Below are 17,104 nucleotides of genomic sequence, written 5' to 3'. Positions count from 1 at the left end.
GAGTTTTTAGATGCAGACTTTATATTAATACCTCATAGCACCATTGCTTCCTACAAGAGTCTTAAAATAATGCTTCCAACCCTGACACTTCAGTGTGTTTCCATGGAAGACAGTTGGTTCTGATACTAGAATTTGACTTGAAGCAGCTGAAGCCAATATTGCTTTAGCTACATCTGAAATATCTTGTCCAATGCTGAGCATTTTAAAGTGTAGCTTTTCCAGTAGCCTAAGTGCATTTTGTTGTTGAATTCCGTGTTGAGTTTTCCAATGTTCTGTGGTGCAACATTTTCCTCAATGGAAATCTGTTGCTCGAATTCTGTATTCAGCCTTGATGGCCGTGATGATGGTTGTGTAGAAGCAACCTGTTGTTCTGTAGACTTTGCATTCAGTCCTACAGAATGTAGTGTCAGATGTGGAGGAATCAATCTGTGAACTACAGATGTTTGTGGATTAATGTGGGAAAAGACAGGACATGACTTCGTAGCTGAAGAGGCTGAATTAGTAACTTGAGGAGATGGTCTGAGACCAGTGAAACCAGCATCCCTTAGCTGTTGCAATTCTTGCCTTTTTGTCAATACTTTTCCTCTAACTTCATTGCATCTAACTAGGTCTCCAATGTATCAGACCTTTAGCTATATTGCTGTAAGTCTGTAGTGCTTGACAAAACACTTCTATTCAGAGACTGCTGAGGTATTGAAGTGAAGTGGTCAGGTTTATAGTCTTCTGCAATAACAGCTTTCTCTATAGTTGCAGCTGCAGCATTCATGGTTGCAGAGGGTGCAGTAGGCTTATATTCTGTTGTTTTAGAGTTAGCAAACAGATGATTGGTAAGTCTATTCACAAACGTAGCCTTCCTTCCCCAACTCTCCAGACCTGAAAGTATCAATTCGTTTTAAAGCTCTGTTACTTTGAAGGTTCTCACCTCTTTTATTCTTTTCTGCCATATTGCAGTTGAACAGTGGAAGAAAACCAGAGTTCACACTAAGTAAAAAAGGAAAGCAGCAGCAGACCTAACCCCCTCCAAGTGGAGACACGACCAATCAACTACGTGCATGAGTGGGTGCATGAGTGGGTGCATGAGTGGGTGCATGAGTGGGTGCATGAGTGGGTACATGAGTAGGTGCATGAGTGGGTACATGAGTGGGTGCATGAGTGGGTGCATGAGGGGGTGCATGAGTGGGTGCATGAGTGGGTGCATGAGTGGGTACATGAGTGGGTGCATGAGTGGGTGCATGAGTGGGTGCATGAGTGGGTGCATGAGTGGGTGCATGAGTGGGTGCATGAGTGGGTACATGAGTGGGTGCATGAGTGGGGTCATGAGTGGGTGCATGATTGGGTGCATGAGTGGGTGCATGAGTGGGTGCATGAGTGGGTACATGAGTGGGTGCATGAGTGGGTGCATGAGTGGGTACATGAGTGGGTACATGAGTGGGTACATGAGTGGGTGCATGAGTGGGTGCATGAGTGGGTGCATGAGTGGGTACATGAGTGGGTACATGATTGGGTACATGAGTGGGTACATGAGTGGGTGCATGAGTGGGTGCATGAGTGGGTGCATGAGTGGGTGCATGAGTGGGTGCATGAGTGGGTGCATGAGTGGGTGCATGAGTGGGTGCATGAGTGGGTGCATGAGTGGGTGCATGAGTGGGTGCATCAGTGGGGTCATGAGTGGGTGCATGATTGGGTGCATGAGTGGGTGCATGAGTGGGTGCATGAGTGGGTACATGAGTGGGTGCATGAGTGGGTGCATGAGTGGGTACATGAGTGGGTACATGAGTGGGTACATGAGTGGGTGCATGAGTGGGTGCATGAGTGGGTACATGAGTGGGTGCATGAGTGGGTGCATGAGTGGGTACATGAGTGGGTACATGAGTGGGTACATGAGTGGGTGCATGAGTGGGTGCATGAGTGGGTGCATGAGTGGGTACATGAGTGGGTGCATGAGTGGGTGCATGAGTGGGTACATGAGTGGGTACATGAGTGGGTACATGTGTGGGTACATGAGTGGGTACATGAGTGGGTGCATGAGTGGGTGCATGAGTGGGTGCATGAGTGGGTACATGAGTGGGTACATGAGTGGGTGCATGAGTGGGTACATGAGTGGGTACATGAGTGGGTACATGAGTGGGTGCATGAGTGGGTGCATGAGTGGGTACATGAGTGGGTGCATGAGTGGGTGCATGAGTGGGTGCATGAGTGGGTGCATGAGTGGGTGCATGAGTGGTTACATGAGTGGGTGCATGAGTGGGTGCATGAGTGGGTACATGAGTGGGTGCATGAGTGGGTGCATGAGTGGGTGCATGAGTGGGTGCATGAGTGGGTACATGAGTGGGTACATGAGTGGGTACATGAGTGGGTACATGAGAGGGTACATGAGTGGGTGCATGAGTGGGTGCATGAGTGGGTGCATGAGTGGGTGCATGAGTGGGTACATGAGTGGGTACATGAGTGGGTGCGTGAGTGGGTACATGAGTGGGTGCATGAGTGGGTGCATGAGTGGGTGCATGAGTGGGTACATGAGTGGGTACATGAGTGGGGTCATGAGTGGGTGCATGAGTGGGTACATGAGTGGGTACATGAGTGGGTACATGAGTGGGTACATGAGTGGGTACATGAGTGGGTGCATGAGTGGGTGCATGAGTGGGTGCATGAGTGGGTACATGAGTGGGTGCATGAGTGGGTGCATGAGTGGGTACATGAGTGGGTACATGAGTGGGTACATGAGTGGGTGCATGAGTGGGTGCATGAGTGGGTGCATGAGTGGGTGCATGAGTGAGTACATGAGTGGGTGCATGAGTGGGTACATGAGTGGGTGCATGAGTGGGTGCATGAGTGGGTACATGAGTGGGTACATGAGTGGGTACATGAGTGGGTACATGAGTGGGTACATGAGTGGGTGCATGAGTGGGTGCATGAGTGGGTACATGAGTGGGTGCATGAGTGGGTGCATGAGTGGGTGCATGAGTGGGTACATGAGTGGATGCATGAGTGGGTGCATGAGTGGGTGCATGAGTGGGTGCATGAGTGGGTACATGAGTGGGTGCATGAGTGGGTGCATGAGTGGGTACATGAGTGGGTGCATGAGTGGGTACATGAGTGGGTGCATGAGTGGGTGCATGAGTGGGTACATGAGTGGGTGCATGAGTGGGTACATGAGTGGGTGCATGAGTGGGTGCATGAGTGGGTACATGAGTGGGTACATGAGTGGATACATGAGTGGGTACATGAGTGGGTGCATGAGTGGGTACATGAGTGGGTACATGAGTGGGTGCATGAGTGGGTGCATGAGTATTAATGAGTATGAGCAGAGAAAGTGTAATGAAATATGAATAGACCCAAAACCAACCAAACAGCTACTGTAGTAAACAGTTTTAAAGTCAATAAACTGTAATACAAAAAGTTTTATACACTGTTACTGCCAGAGATGTTTATGAGGCTTTAAAAATAACTCGATTCAGTTCAATTCTCATCAAAAAGTCAACAATTCATTTCCCAATTTTTTTGCATCATATGTTGTGTAATAATTGATTCAATTCACAATTCATAGCAAAATATCACAATTCATTTTTCAATTCTTCAGCTATCCTAACTTCAATTACTCGAATGAATTCAAATTTTCGAAATAAGCAAAATCAATTGTTTATCACTTCTAACAAAAAATTGACTTATGGCAATATAGTAAAATAGCAATGGCACACACTTGCTAATTTAGCTACACGCATTAGCTCAGTCCATTGACCGTTTGTATAGCAAATATCAACTGCTCCACTTTGGATTTCATTGCTTTTTCGGATGAAATTAAGCCATGCCTACCAGTTTTTGCTGGCATACACTCAGCATTTTTATTGTAAAAGCAGAGTTTCTGTCATATTACTTCAATTTTAAGTTTTTAGAATCAGCAAAATTTCTGCACAAAAATCACTACATTTGAAAAAAAAAAGTGTGATATTTTGAAGTTTAGTGAAACCTGCTGCAAAAAAACGCTATAGTTTTTGCAGTTTGACCAAAACGCAGACACACATTATCGGATATAAAAATGTAGTAGTGAATAATATCTTTGATTCAGTGTTGAAGAATTTCGCTAGCAGAAGTACATGTAGAGGTAAGTGTAAGTCACTGTTTACAGTATTTCTTTTCATCCATCTAAAATGGAAATGAAAAATTGAACCCACGATTTTATGCTGTGTTTTTGAAGTAAAAGAAAAACTACGTAACTGGTTTGGTTTTGGCAGAATTTGGCATCAAAGTTTATTAAAGCAATTTTGTGGGTGGATCTGTTAACCCTGCGATCCATGATCATTGCTTTTGTAAAGGTGCATAAGTGAGTCATTATACAGGCTTTTCTATAGAATTAACAATATTTGCAAACAGCTATAATGCTTATAAATAAGTTTATTGCCAGTGTGCATGCAAACCATAGAGCTAGATTATATCAGTGCATAGTATATATTATTGGGCAATAAAATATACGCAGTAATATCGAGGTCTTGTAAAAACGTCTGCGCCCGGCAACACGAGACTTCACTGACATCTTTACTTTCGCACACATCAAGTAACAGAATGGGTTACTTACGGTATCACTGTTTGTGATGGATTTTACTGTATCACCAATATAATGAGCATATATCTTTTTGCGCTACTTGCTAAAAAATATGCGCATACATACTTGCTCCATGTTACCTGTATGTAAACGTCTACTTGTTTCGTGTAGGCACATCTGTTTACTATTTGCTATTTGTATGAGTGCTACTAGCTACTGCTTGATTACTATGTACTGCAGGTGTACATGTATGCAAGACAGCTGGATGAAACGGAGATGTTACAATACACAAATCTGTGTGAAGATCTGTGTTGGAACATCACGACAGACTGGTACATTGTCTCCCCGGGTGGAGTTCACATGGAGCCAAATCGTATGTATCGTATGTTTAGCGATAGCATGTAATGTACACAAGAATACATATTTTATACTTGTATTATTTATGAAAATATTATATACTAGAAATTCCCCTGTCATACAGCCCACGACCAAAGTGATATTGGAAAAAAGAAAGGGTACTGATGGTTGAGAAATGCAATATTAGCAGTCAAATGGCACTGCAGCGCAATAGGATAACTGCAATGGTAGCTGCAATGGTAGCTGTAATGTACTGGGTGTTATTATGAACAACAAACAGCAATAATGAAAGGGAAAGATTATATGTTTATATCTCTCCCCTGCAATAGGAGAAATGCAATATTAGAAGTAAAATGCACTGATATTATTAGAATAACCAATATTATCAATATAGTAATACAGTAATAATAGAAAACCAATGCACAATTTTGTTTACATTTCAAAACGTCATAGCAACCAATATCAAGTTGTGATAATAACAGTAACATATTGCCCAACATCGGTCACTACATACTTCGATCTTGTAAATTCGAATGATTACTCTTATAATTAACTCTTATAAAATCGAATAATGATTCTTATAATTAAATATTGTAATAATCTTATAAGAATCGTTAAAAAAATATCATCGTCATTTCCTTTACTTTCACTGCTTTGGACATCAGTTGGAATACCAAAGTACTCATTATAAGTGCCCAAAATGTCAGTTACTTTAAAATCGGCAAAAAAGAAACGATTACTTTTCAGTACTTTTACGTTAGTTACAGAAACCTTCGGCAATTGGAAACTGCCATAGACTGGTGAAATGTCCACGTTTTTCTCATGAAATGCGCACAACTTAATGGTTCTACTCTCTGTCGCACGGCCTTATTGGCGTTTCGTTGACCGGTCTTAATTTTGATTAAAAAAGGCTTGTCAAAGTTTTAATAGCGATTTTAGGCCAAATTAATTTGTCTATTTATGTATAATCCGATCAGATGGGTAAGGTTTAGAATATTGTCTACAAATTTCAAAGACTTGGTAACATATTTAAATAGGTTTATATGTGTTTTGTATCGTTATTATACTTGGACGACTTCATTGAAAAATGGTTAAATTTTTTGATGAGATTTCGGCACAAGGATTTGCGACGGCCGTTGATGAATAATTTTTGTGAGTTGTGTGCACATATGCATTTATTATAAAGCTCCTAAACAATTGCTTCGCACATGTTTGGCCGTGGGATTATAGTATTATACTTTAATACACATTATATTTCTTGAAACAGCTAGTTACTTATTGTTGTGTTGGTTACATTTTCTAACGAATTGACTTGAATAAACCGTATGATAACACTGGCTGAACACACTTTTGTTACAGAGCCATTGCTGTATCATCTAAGGCCGAACATATCTACCAATACATCTGTAGGGAGTGAGTGTGACATTCAGCATGTTGCTCTCCATGCTGTTACATATAATGAGTCTTTACTCCCTGGTTTCTGTCCTTCAGCTGATGGATTTGTACAAGTTGATTTTGGAACTGAGTATCTTGTATCAGCCGTCAGCTTCCAGGTATAAATTCCTCACGGTCTAACATTCGCTTCTACTGTCTTGTATCTTTGAAAGTAGGTCGAGCAAAAAGCTTCACCGGGTGTACTTGAGACACTCTTGGGCTAGAAACTAAAATTTAGGATAACATGGGACAGCAAATTCATATTGTATGTACTTATAAAAATTAGTTTATCTACAGTGTATACATGTTGTGCTTCTACTTAAATGTTGTTGTATGCAGTATGTAATCATGGTGTATACATACAATGTATTTGGACTATACTTTAATCGTATATATCTTTTGAGTTTATACCCTGGAGCTAAAACGTTATGTATAATTATAGAACGTTCATTTTTAGGATGCATTTCCTGTATATGAAAGGCAAATATGCACTTACATTGCATAAAATAGAAATGTAATACTTAGTGTGCACTTACGGTATTATATACCTGTTTGATTTCTGAATTATAATTATTTGGTTTACAGTTATTTTGTTCTTGTATTCATTGGTTACTTACTGTGCGCGCATATTCCTTATGTACATGGATTGTACATATGTTTAGACCACACTTACCATTGATACATAGGCATGTGTAACATATACTTAGCGTATAATGTGGTCAAAATGTCTTTTTCAGATTGCCACAGAAGAACCTTTAGAATATAAAACATTACAGCTTGAGATTCTTGGCCCAGAATCCAATTTTTTGGTAATATAATCTTATTCTTTACAACGTGCTATTAAGCCTACACGTGGTAGTTGTTAAACTTGACTCGTTGAAATTGTTTAACCTTTCACAAGACCTCTGCCATTGTGGTCCAACTGATGTTTCTGTTGTTTCCATTAACGATCGCTGATAAAAATTGTCAAGTAAAAACCTTACTTTACTCTAAAGAATTGTTAGGTTCTGACTCTCATGCATATCCAAACATCAGCTTTGCAAGCCTTTCTCACTAAGATAACTCCCTTGTTGTGTCTCAAAATGCAAATGTTGTGTGCGCTTAGTCTGCATACCTCAGACTTCCAGTTAAATGGTGAATGGCTTTTCATCAGTCACATCTATCATTAACAGTTACTAACTACTACCTGAGAGGGTCTGAATATACATGTTTTTGCAGCTGGGAGGAAAAGGGCATGCTCTGGCTGTTAACAATTGTGTTTTATTTCTAATTGTCTACTGCAGGAATCACATTGCACGAGCCAACAGTAACAGATTATGTTACTGTTGGCTCAGAATACAGATTATGTTACAGTTTGCTAACAGAATAACTCCTTTGGTGTGTCTTAAAATGCAAATGTTGTGTGTGCTGCTTCTGCATACCTCAGACCTTATTCCTTTCATTCACAAATTGATTGTTTACTGTTGTTTTTTCTATTTAAACATATTTACTTGTGTATTCAGGTGACTGTTCAGACTAGTCTATGTTGTATTTACTTGTGTATTCCGGTGATTGTTCAGACTAGTCTAAGTTGTATTTACTTGTGTATTCTGGTGACTGTTCAGACTAGTCTATGTTGTATTTACTTGTGTATTCAGGTGACTGTTCAGACTAGTCTATGTTGTATTTACTTGTGTATTCAGGGGACTGTTCAGACTAGTCTATGTTGTATTTACTTGTGTATTCAGGGGACTGTTCAGACTAGTCTATGTTGTATTTAATTGTGTATTCAAGTGACTGTTATGACTAGTCAATGTTATATTTACTTGTGTATTCAGGTGACTGTTCAGACTAGTCTATGTTGAATTTACTTGTGTATTCAGGGGACTGTTCAGACTAGTCTATGTTGTATTTACTTGTGTATTCAGGTGACTGTTCAGACTAGTCTATGTTGCATTTACTTGTGTATTCAGGTGACTGTTCAGACTAGTCTATGTTGTATTTACTTGTGTATTCAGGTGACTGTTCAGACTAGTCTATGTTGTATTTACTTGTGTATTCAGGTGACTGTTCAGACTAGTCTATGTTGTATTTACTTGTGTATTCAGGTGACTGTTCAGACTAGTCTATGTTGTATTTACTTGTGTATTCAGGTGACTGTTCAGACTAGTTTATGTTGTATTTACTTGTGTATTCAGGTGACTGTTCAGACTAGTCTATGTTGTATTTACTTGTGTATTCAGGTGACTGTTCAGACTAGTCTATGTTGTATTTACTTGTGTATTCAGGTGACTGTTCAGACTAGTCTATGTTGTATTTACTTGTGTATTCAGGTGACTGTTCAGACTAGTTTATGTTGTATTTACTTGTGTATTTAGGTGACTGTTCAGACTAGTCTATGTTGTATTTACTTGTGTATTCAGGTGACTGTTCAGACTAGTCTATGTTGTATTTACTTGTGTATTCAGGTGACTGTTCAGACTAGTCTATGTTGTATTTACTTGTGTATTCAGGGGACTGTTCGGACTAGTCTATGTTGCATATTTGTCAGAGAGAGTGATTTAATGTTGGATGTTGTTCCTGTCACCATGGATGGCCTTTTCTGGGTATTGAACCCAGACTTGTTCATATTATTAAAATAACGATGGAGTCTTGTACGGTTGGTGATAATAACCATGGCAACGAATGTGAATTACTTGTACTTTTACGATCACTTATACAAGTAAATTTTACTATTAACCAAGCTAGTAGCTCATTGTTCAATCATTCCTCAACTTTTCATCTTTACAGTAATAGAAAGTATCAAGTTCCTTAAGATAAAGCGAGTATTACATTGCTGATTGAATAATATATAAGTAAGGATTCAGATGTTCAACGACACATGTTTATAAGGAGTCTTATCAATGTCTCAAACCTCTGCAGGAACTAAAGATTAAGAATACCTCAATGAGCCCTCCTGCTCCAACTCTGCTATATCTGGAAAGAAATTACATAGCTAACGCTATCAGACTACACGTAGAGCTGAAAACCTGGTCTGGCAAATCTCAGCCTATTCAACTTGAAGCTTATGGCTCTAGCAACATTAACCGTAGGTTAACTCTATGTCATGTCACTCTAGTAGTAGTAGCACTCAATCTCTGTTTTGGTATACAGTTTTAGAAGCAAATATTCATTTGGAAAATTATCATAGTTTGGGCAGAATTGCTATGGGTACCTATGGATGTTACCAGGTCCATTTCATCATAAATTGGTGAATCGAGTTTTACAGCTTATGTTTGTTCACTGGGCTGTACCAATCCAAATTGATTTACAGATCTGACCAGCTCTATGGGCACTGAGGCTTGTCTGTGTATGAAACAGCCAGGTATCTATGGAACTATTTCAAATACAGAGCATTGTGATGACTTCTGTCTGACAAATCGAAAAGTTTGTCAGAACCACGCAACGTATAATCTCTACTCTGTATGGGGTATGATAGCCTATAATCCCTACTCTCTATGGGGTATGATAGCCAGGCATATCATTAATTAAATTTTGCTAGAGTGCTGGAATTCTTAGCTTAGCTTCTACTTTGTCTATATGCCTATAGACATATATGATTGATTTATTGATACGATCTTGATTTAAATTTTTTATAGTGTCACAAGTTATTATGCTTAGCCAATGTAATGCAATTTTTAAAAACGCTTTTATTTTCAAATACTGTGCAGGTTTATCTCTGTCTAATGATATTTTATACTTTAGGTAAATATAATAGGAAATAGAGATTTTGGCCTAGTGACCTGATATTTAAAGATGAGAGTTCAATCAATGCATTGAAGTAGGTGCACAGTGTAATTACAGATTATTTGTTAACAGATCTTTCGGTGGCAGACATAGTTCCAGAAGCTGTTAAAACGACGACTCAGTTCGCAGGAGCGACAGTAAAGTTAAATGCAAGCAGTGCTATTGATGGGGGTACAACAACTGTTGGTATGAGTGCAAGAACTGCAGGTGTAAATAAAACTGTAGATATACGTACAATTGTGGATGCGAGTACAACAACTACTGACATAAGTGCAGCAGCTGCCAAGAAGAGTACAAAGACTGCTGGTGCAAATACAGCAGCTGCGAGTATAAGTACAACAATGGATGGTGTTAGTGTTTCAGGTATAAGTACAGCGGCTGCAAATAGAGGTACAACAACGATTGGTACGAATAGACCAACTGCAAACAGAGATCCAACGACTGTTGATATGAGTGCAACAACTTCTCACGCGGCTACAACAACTGCTGATATTACTCTAGTAATTGAAACGGAAGGTGCGGTAGAGCCTAACAAGAGTAAAACAACAGCGAACGTTACCATTGGCTTAATCATACCAGTTCTCATCATCGCTGTTGCCATCGCTGTTTACAGTAAGTATCAAGCCACCTTATAACATACTCACCTTTTGTTTCCAAGAGATTATTATTCGCATTTTTTACGAATGCTAAAATTCATCTGACTATGTCGACGGCTTCATGATTATAATATGTCGTATAGGCGTGTTACAACACTCCACAAAAACAAAATACAGAAAACATGTTATATTTCTAATACAAACCCAAAAGCGAGAGTTAATTCACTTCTTTCGATGTTGTGTTTCTGTACACGTTTAATTTTTTCTGCAGTAAATTGCAGAGCAAGCTCACTGGCCAGTAAGTTGTTTTTTATTCACATTTGAAAATCGGAAAATTTAAAGTGAATCTAAGAAGCTCGACATATACGCTCTGTGCTTCTGTTTACTGGGTTAAATGTTTTGTATCTCTCACATTCCTGTATTCATTACGCGATAGGATTATTTTGATACAATCACCATCAATAAATTTCTCACATTAAATATATGAATCAGTTCTGAATCTATAATTTTACTAAGTATCTACTTCATTTTCTACTAGCTTTGGGCAGCTTACTCAGCTTGTAATTAAACCTAAACAGAAACTATGCAAGTACTTATTATTACACAAAACCAATTCATGTTAACCTGAGGACCTAGCTTCTCAGGGTTGAGCACACTGCAGATGGAATTGGCATAAAAATTATGCGCGACCTCAAAACTATGAATAAGTGAAACCAAAATGATTCTGGTTTAATAATCATAATCATAGCGACTCCAGTTTGTTAGTGTATTTTAGTTTAATAAAAGTCCTGAAGCTTTTTTATATCTGTATTAAAGCAGTGAAAGAGTGAATACTTTCACTGCTCACTAGCAATGTTATCATACAGAAATCTACAGCAATATGCTCAGCTTTGGAAATCATGATCAGGAATTGCTGAGTAGAATTAAACAGGCCGTGACAGGTCATTCTCCTCCATGGACTCTTTCATGTCTGAGGAAACTTCTAAGCCATGCAGGAGTACAGTTCCTTAATGATACTTCATATTATGTTGAGGCACAAAAGGAATTAGAGACCTGATGTCCTTCTGACATCCCATGACAAGGCTTAACAGCTGACCTGTCCCTTGACAGAACAGAGTGCTGACAACTGCTCATAATAAAATGTTGGATAGCGAGTTATATAAGGAAATCTTATTTCCTTCAGATGTGCATAACACCTTATTGTATGTTTTTTGTAGAGTGGAGGTCTCGACAAACAGAATCTCCTGTTGAAGCTGACCATCAGATACAAGATTTCTAGCTCTGGTAGCACCCAGTTTTCTTTTTTATATTTATTACAAAGAAGTACAAAGTCTTCGCAAGCAGCAACCATAAACGAGTTATTTTTAAGTAATCCAAGACAATATACACGCACCTTAAAGATATGATCGCACCATTCAAGTAATTCTTGTGAAATTAAAATCAATATAAGCTAAAACATCAGCTACAATTTCATGTCATTTTTGTCTTTGTATACTAGCCCAGTCTAGAGATATAAGCGTTTGAATGAGATCATCTTTTGAAACGCTTGAAACGCAAGAATGTAAATACGGGTGTAGGCAAGTACAATGATCAATAGAAATATAGCAAGAATGTAGATACGGGTGTAGGCAAGTACAATGATCAATAGAAATATAGCAAGAATGTAGATACGGGTGTAGGCAAGTACAATGATCAATAGAAATATAGCAAGAATGTAGATACGGGTGTAGGCAAGTACAATGATCAATAGAAATATAGCAAGAATGTAGATACGGATGTAGGCAAGTACAATGATCAATAGAAATATAGCAAGAATGTAGATACGGGTGTAGGCAAGTACAATGATCAATAGAAATATAGCAGGAATGTAAATACGGGTGTAGGCAAGTACAATGATCAATAGAAATATAGCAAGAATGTAGATACGGGTGTAGGCAAGTACAATGATCAATAGAAATATAGCAAGAATGTAAATACGGGTGTAGGCAAGTACAATGATCAATAGAAATATAGCAAGAATGTAGATACGGGTGTAGGCAAGTACAATGATCAATAGAAATATAGCAAGAATGTAGATACGGGTGTAGGCAAGTACAATGATCAATAGAAATATAGCAAGAATGTAGATACGGGTGTAGGCAAGTACAATGATCAATAGAAATATAGCAAGAATGTAGATACGGGTGTAGGCAAGTACAATGATCAATAGAAATATAGCAAGAATGTAGATAGGCAAGTACAATATTATTAAGTTTTCAGTAAAGTCAAGCACGAGTTGAAATTAGAGTTTCATGTTAGAAACAGAAAGGAAAGAGAGTTTATCTATCAACTTATCTCATGTCAGAAATAGATCTACTCCATATATGCTCAACTTAATGCAGTGCTTGTATTATGGTGCTCACTTTTGTTTTAGTAGATGTATAAATATAGCTACCTAAATCAGAGCTGATAAAAGTGTGATCACAGTAAAAACAACAAATGTATTTGTAACAGGTTTAAATATATATACGTGCCTGTGTGATAAGATTTATTGACAATACTAGCGGCATGTATAAATTTTATATCTAATAATTCACTCGATTAGATATATAAATTAAGTCAGTATTATATTGCTGGTTCACATCTGAAATAGAATGCGCATGCATAAACATCTGTCGTCATAAACCACACAACCTCAAAAAACTTTTAGGACCTTATCACAAGGCATCGCTAACAGTTTTATTTCACAGTCGAATTCTTCCGCTACTCAAATACTAAAAGGGTAACAAGTTATAAACAAGTATATATATATTTCTTTATTGAATTAAACAAAGAGCCTCCTTTTGCAGGCAGAGGAAAGACCTTAACAGTATTTAAAAATATAGATATAAATGTAATAAAGGGATAAATGATAATGACAGATTGTCTTCTTAAAATATCCTTGAATTTGCGCGTCAGTGTAGATTGCGGTGCCTGGCCCCAAGACCCACCCGAGACAAGCCCGCAGCGCAACAAGGTCCAATACGGGAGGACACGAGACCAACAAACGACGAGGGTCGAACCATTGCACTGACTCCATGTGTGCCTGGATGTCTGGCACAAGTTATATCCCTGTTACACATCCATGCGAGCGCGAAAACTCGATACTTTACTTGAGTAAATGATCTTATATAGTATGATTTGAGAAATCATATTAACCTGTAATAATGATTGTGTAAAGAGTTACTCTACACTTGTCTCTACTGATAGGACATGTACATTATTTTATGTTATTTCATGTTGAGTACTCAAGATTTGGTTTTGCCCGGGAAGGCCATCCTTGTTAAAGGAGTATTTTGGGAGCACCAATTAGCATTTGCACGCCCCCGTCATTCCCCGGTCACAGTCCAACCGCAAAGGACAGCGAGCAGCGCCCCAAACCCGCCACGAGCCGATCCTGGCACCAAGCCCCGCCCCAACTTCTGCACCCTATTGGATATATATGTGGATGAATCTAACTATATAGTTTTTTCTGCAGTGTAAATATATATATATATAATCTAATTTCTAAAGAGTATATGTTTTGAGTATTTGAGTATTTAATGTCAGAGTCTTCGGTAAGTATTGGATATCTGTAGTTACTCGGCATGTTGTGTATAATATTCTTGAAGAAGTTAATTGCCTTTTAGCTAATGCTGATAGATGACTGTATTTGTTTCTACAATTAGAAGTTTTGTTGCTATAGGCGGCCCCGGTGGAAGCCACTTATAGCAACTGTAAAAAAAGAGCATGGATTAGACATGTGGCGGCGAGCATTGGATAAAGCTGTGTTAAACTATGGATTTCGTTCGGTGGCTTTTATGTAATCTATTATACTATACCAATCATTTACTGAAGGAGAGGTTTTATTTCGTACATGTTTATATAGTTCACATTTGAAAACATAATGCTGTGAAGTTTCGTCTTCGCTAAGACAGACACAGGTGGGAGAATATGTGAGGCCTAGTCTGTAGGTGTGAAGCTGGAGCCTGGTGTGACCGGTGAGTAGTGCACAAAGGTTGCCTACTAGTCGAGGAGCTGCTTGAATGGGTATTGGATTGCTATCAATTAATGTAGCCTTGTCTTGTACATAGAGTAAAAGACCATAAGATGTGCCAGAAAATTTACTGTAATTATTGTATGTTTCTTTCCACTTTTTAGTAATATATTTGTTTATTGTTGATCTTTTGAAATTCGAGGACTTTAGGTCAACTGAGTTCAACTGTCTTACACCTAAGAACTTTCTGCTAGATGCATTCAACGTAATATATACCAAGCTTTTGTCGTACTGAAGTGTCAGAGCACTCTTGTTAATTATTAGTTGTCTCATCAGAGTCAACCTCTGAGATTCATATAGAAGTGATATGGGTTTTATACGTGCAAATACGTGAAGGTGCTCCCCTGGAGGCCGGTACGGCACTCTAAGCATGTCTTTTAGGGCTTGATATAAAGAAATACAGTTTTTCTTATCCCATAGAAAACCTAAGTAGCATATTTTCGGGATAATAACGCTAGAGAGAATTTTTCTTGTTGTTATAATAGACAAATTTTTGAAAATAAATGGTTTCAGTAGAGCCCATTTATTGTTGAGGGACTTCAGGGAAGAATTTATTTGCTGTTTGAATTCAAGTTTAGAGTCTACAGTGATTCCTAAAACTTTAGACGTTGTTGTCTTGTTTATTTGTTCGCCAGAAAGAGTCGGAGTTGCACATATGCCCTGAAATATTATAAAGTCTGTTTTGGAACAGTTTGCAACAAATCTCCACTTTTTAAGCCAGTCAGAAATAGTGTTACAATGTTGTTGACTAGACCGTTGGAGATGTTGGTCAGTCACACCTGTAACAATTATGGACAGGTCATCTGCATATTGCAGTGCTGTGCCAGTTATGCCTTCAAGCATGTCATTTATATAAAGATTGAATAATATCGGGGAGAGTACACTACCCTGTGGTACTCCAATCTTGCAGGTCTTAGGTTCTAGTGAATAGTCATTCACTTGCAAGCTAACTCTGCGAGATTTAATAAAACAAGCAATTAGTTTGAGCATCCTACCTTTAACACCTGCATGGTAAAGCTTATATAATAAACCGTCGTGCCACACTGAATCAAATGCTTTTTGGAGATCTATGAAAATTCCTGCAATCTTGTTTTTCTTTTTTAAATTACTTTGTATGGAAGCGAGCAATTGGAACATGTAAGTGGAGGTGCTGTAATTTTTTCTAAAGCCATGCTGAGAGTCACTAATAACATTTTTGTTTACCAAGAGGGTGGTTAACCTGTTTTTAAGTATGTGCTCGAACCACTTACCTACGTATGATGTGATGGTGATAGGTCTGTAAGCAGAGGTACTTGAGTAATCTGGCTTACCTGGTTTGCGAAGAAATATAACTTTACCTTCATCCCACGGCCACTTATTGTTAGCAAATGCTGCATTGAATAATTTATACAGTAATATGAGAAATTGCTGGCCGCAGTATTTGAGCATTTGAGCATTTGGGGGTGTATGCCATCATTATCAATGCTTTTGCCTGAGGTCTTAAGTTTGGTTTGAACCGAAACTATCTCATCAACCATTATGGGAATATTTAGTTCATCTTTTGTGTCATCTAGAAAGTCTGATTTCCCAACATAATTTTCTACTATGGTTTTCCAATTATCATCAAATGGGAAGTTTGATAAGTGTTGGCCTAGGAATATATCCTTGTAAAAAAGATGTGCTTTGCAGCTGTCCTCCGATAAAACTTCTCCTAATTCATTTTTGAGTGAACCTATGTTCTTCGAAATGTCTGATTTAGGATAAAAGGTTCTATTGAAATGTTTCCAAAATAACTGACCATTTGAGTCATTTAGGTTCGAACATACCGAGTCTAGATAACTATTTTTAGCTTTAGTAATTGCTTGTGTAAACCTGTCTTTAGCCAATTTTAAAGCATCACCGTTTTGAAAGTTTGATCTAAACTTGAATAGTTTCCTGGCTTTTCGTAGGTCGTAGGAGAGACGACTAAGTTCAGGATTCCAGTAAGGTTTACTGTGTCCAGTTATATGTTTTTGAGGCACACATCTCTCTTTGGCTTCTAACAGCAGTGTTTTAGCTGTATGCCATAAGACAGAGGGGTCTTTCATATTTACAGTTTTTGGGATCAGCTCGATGGAAAGCTGATCTAGGGTATTCTCAAAGTAGGCCCAGTTAGTGTCCTGCCAGCAATAAGTGCGGCGTGATATGTATCTAACATGTGAAAAGTCTAGTATAGTCCAGATGGGGAGGTGACCCCTATGTGGAGCTCCAGTGAAGAGTTCCACTGTAATATCTGCATACTGGTCAACAAAATTTTTTAATATGCTATTCGAGACCATGCACAAATCTATTCTACTTCCACCTTGGTCGCACAGGAAGGAGTTTCCTTCGTACTTGCTG

At 38.5% G+C, this 17,104-nt stretch overlaps 1 protein-coding gene across 1 annotated transcript; it reads right to left on the bottom strand.

The window, feature by feature from the left end:
• Nucleotides 1–1,040: 1,040 nt before the first annotated feature.
• On the bottom strand, nucleotides 1,041–4,675 carry LOC137390967 (mucin-1-like). Its single transcript, XM_068077281.1, has 2 exons — nucleotides 4,667–4,675; nucleotides 1,041–3,353 (listed from the first exon to the last, which is right to left on the bottom strand). Exons 1-2 carry the CDS (start codon nucleotides 4,673–4,675, stop codon nucleotides 1,041–1,043), a joined length of 2,322 nt encoding a protein of 773 aa, XP_067933382.1.
• Between the last annotated feature and the right edge of the window lie 12,429 nt (nucleotides 4,676–17,104).

Source organism: Watersipora subatra, chromosome 3 (assembly GCF_963576615.1).
Source record: "Watersipora subatra chromosome 3, tzWatSuba1.1, whole genome shotgun sequence".
In the NCBI taxonomy this organism is placed as follows: domain Eukaryota; kingdom Metazoa; phylum Bryozoa; class Gymnolaemata; order Cheilostomatida; family Watersiporidae; genus Watersipora; species Watersipora subatra.
This window is presented reverse-complemented; position numbering and strand designations above follow the sequence as displayed.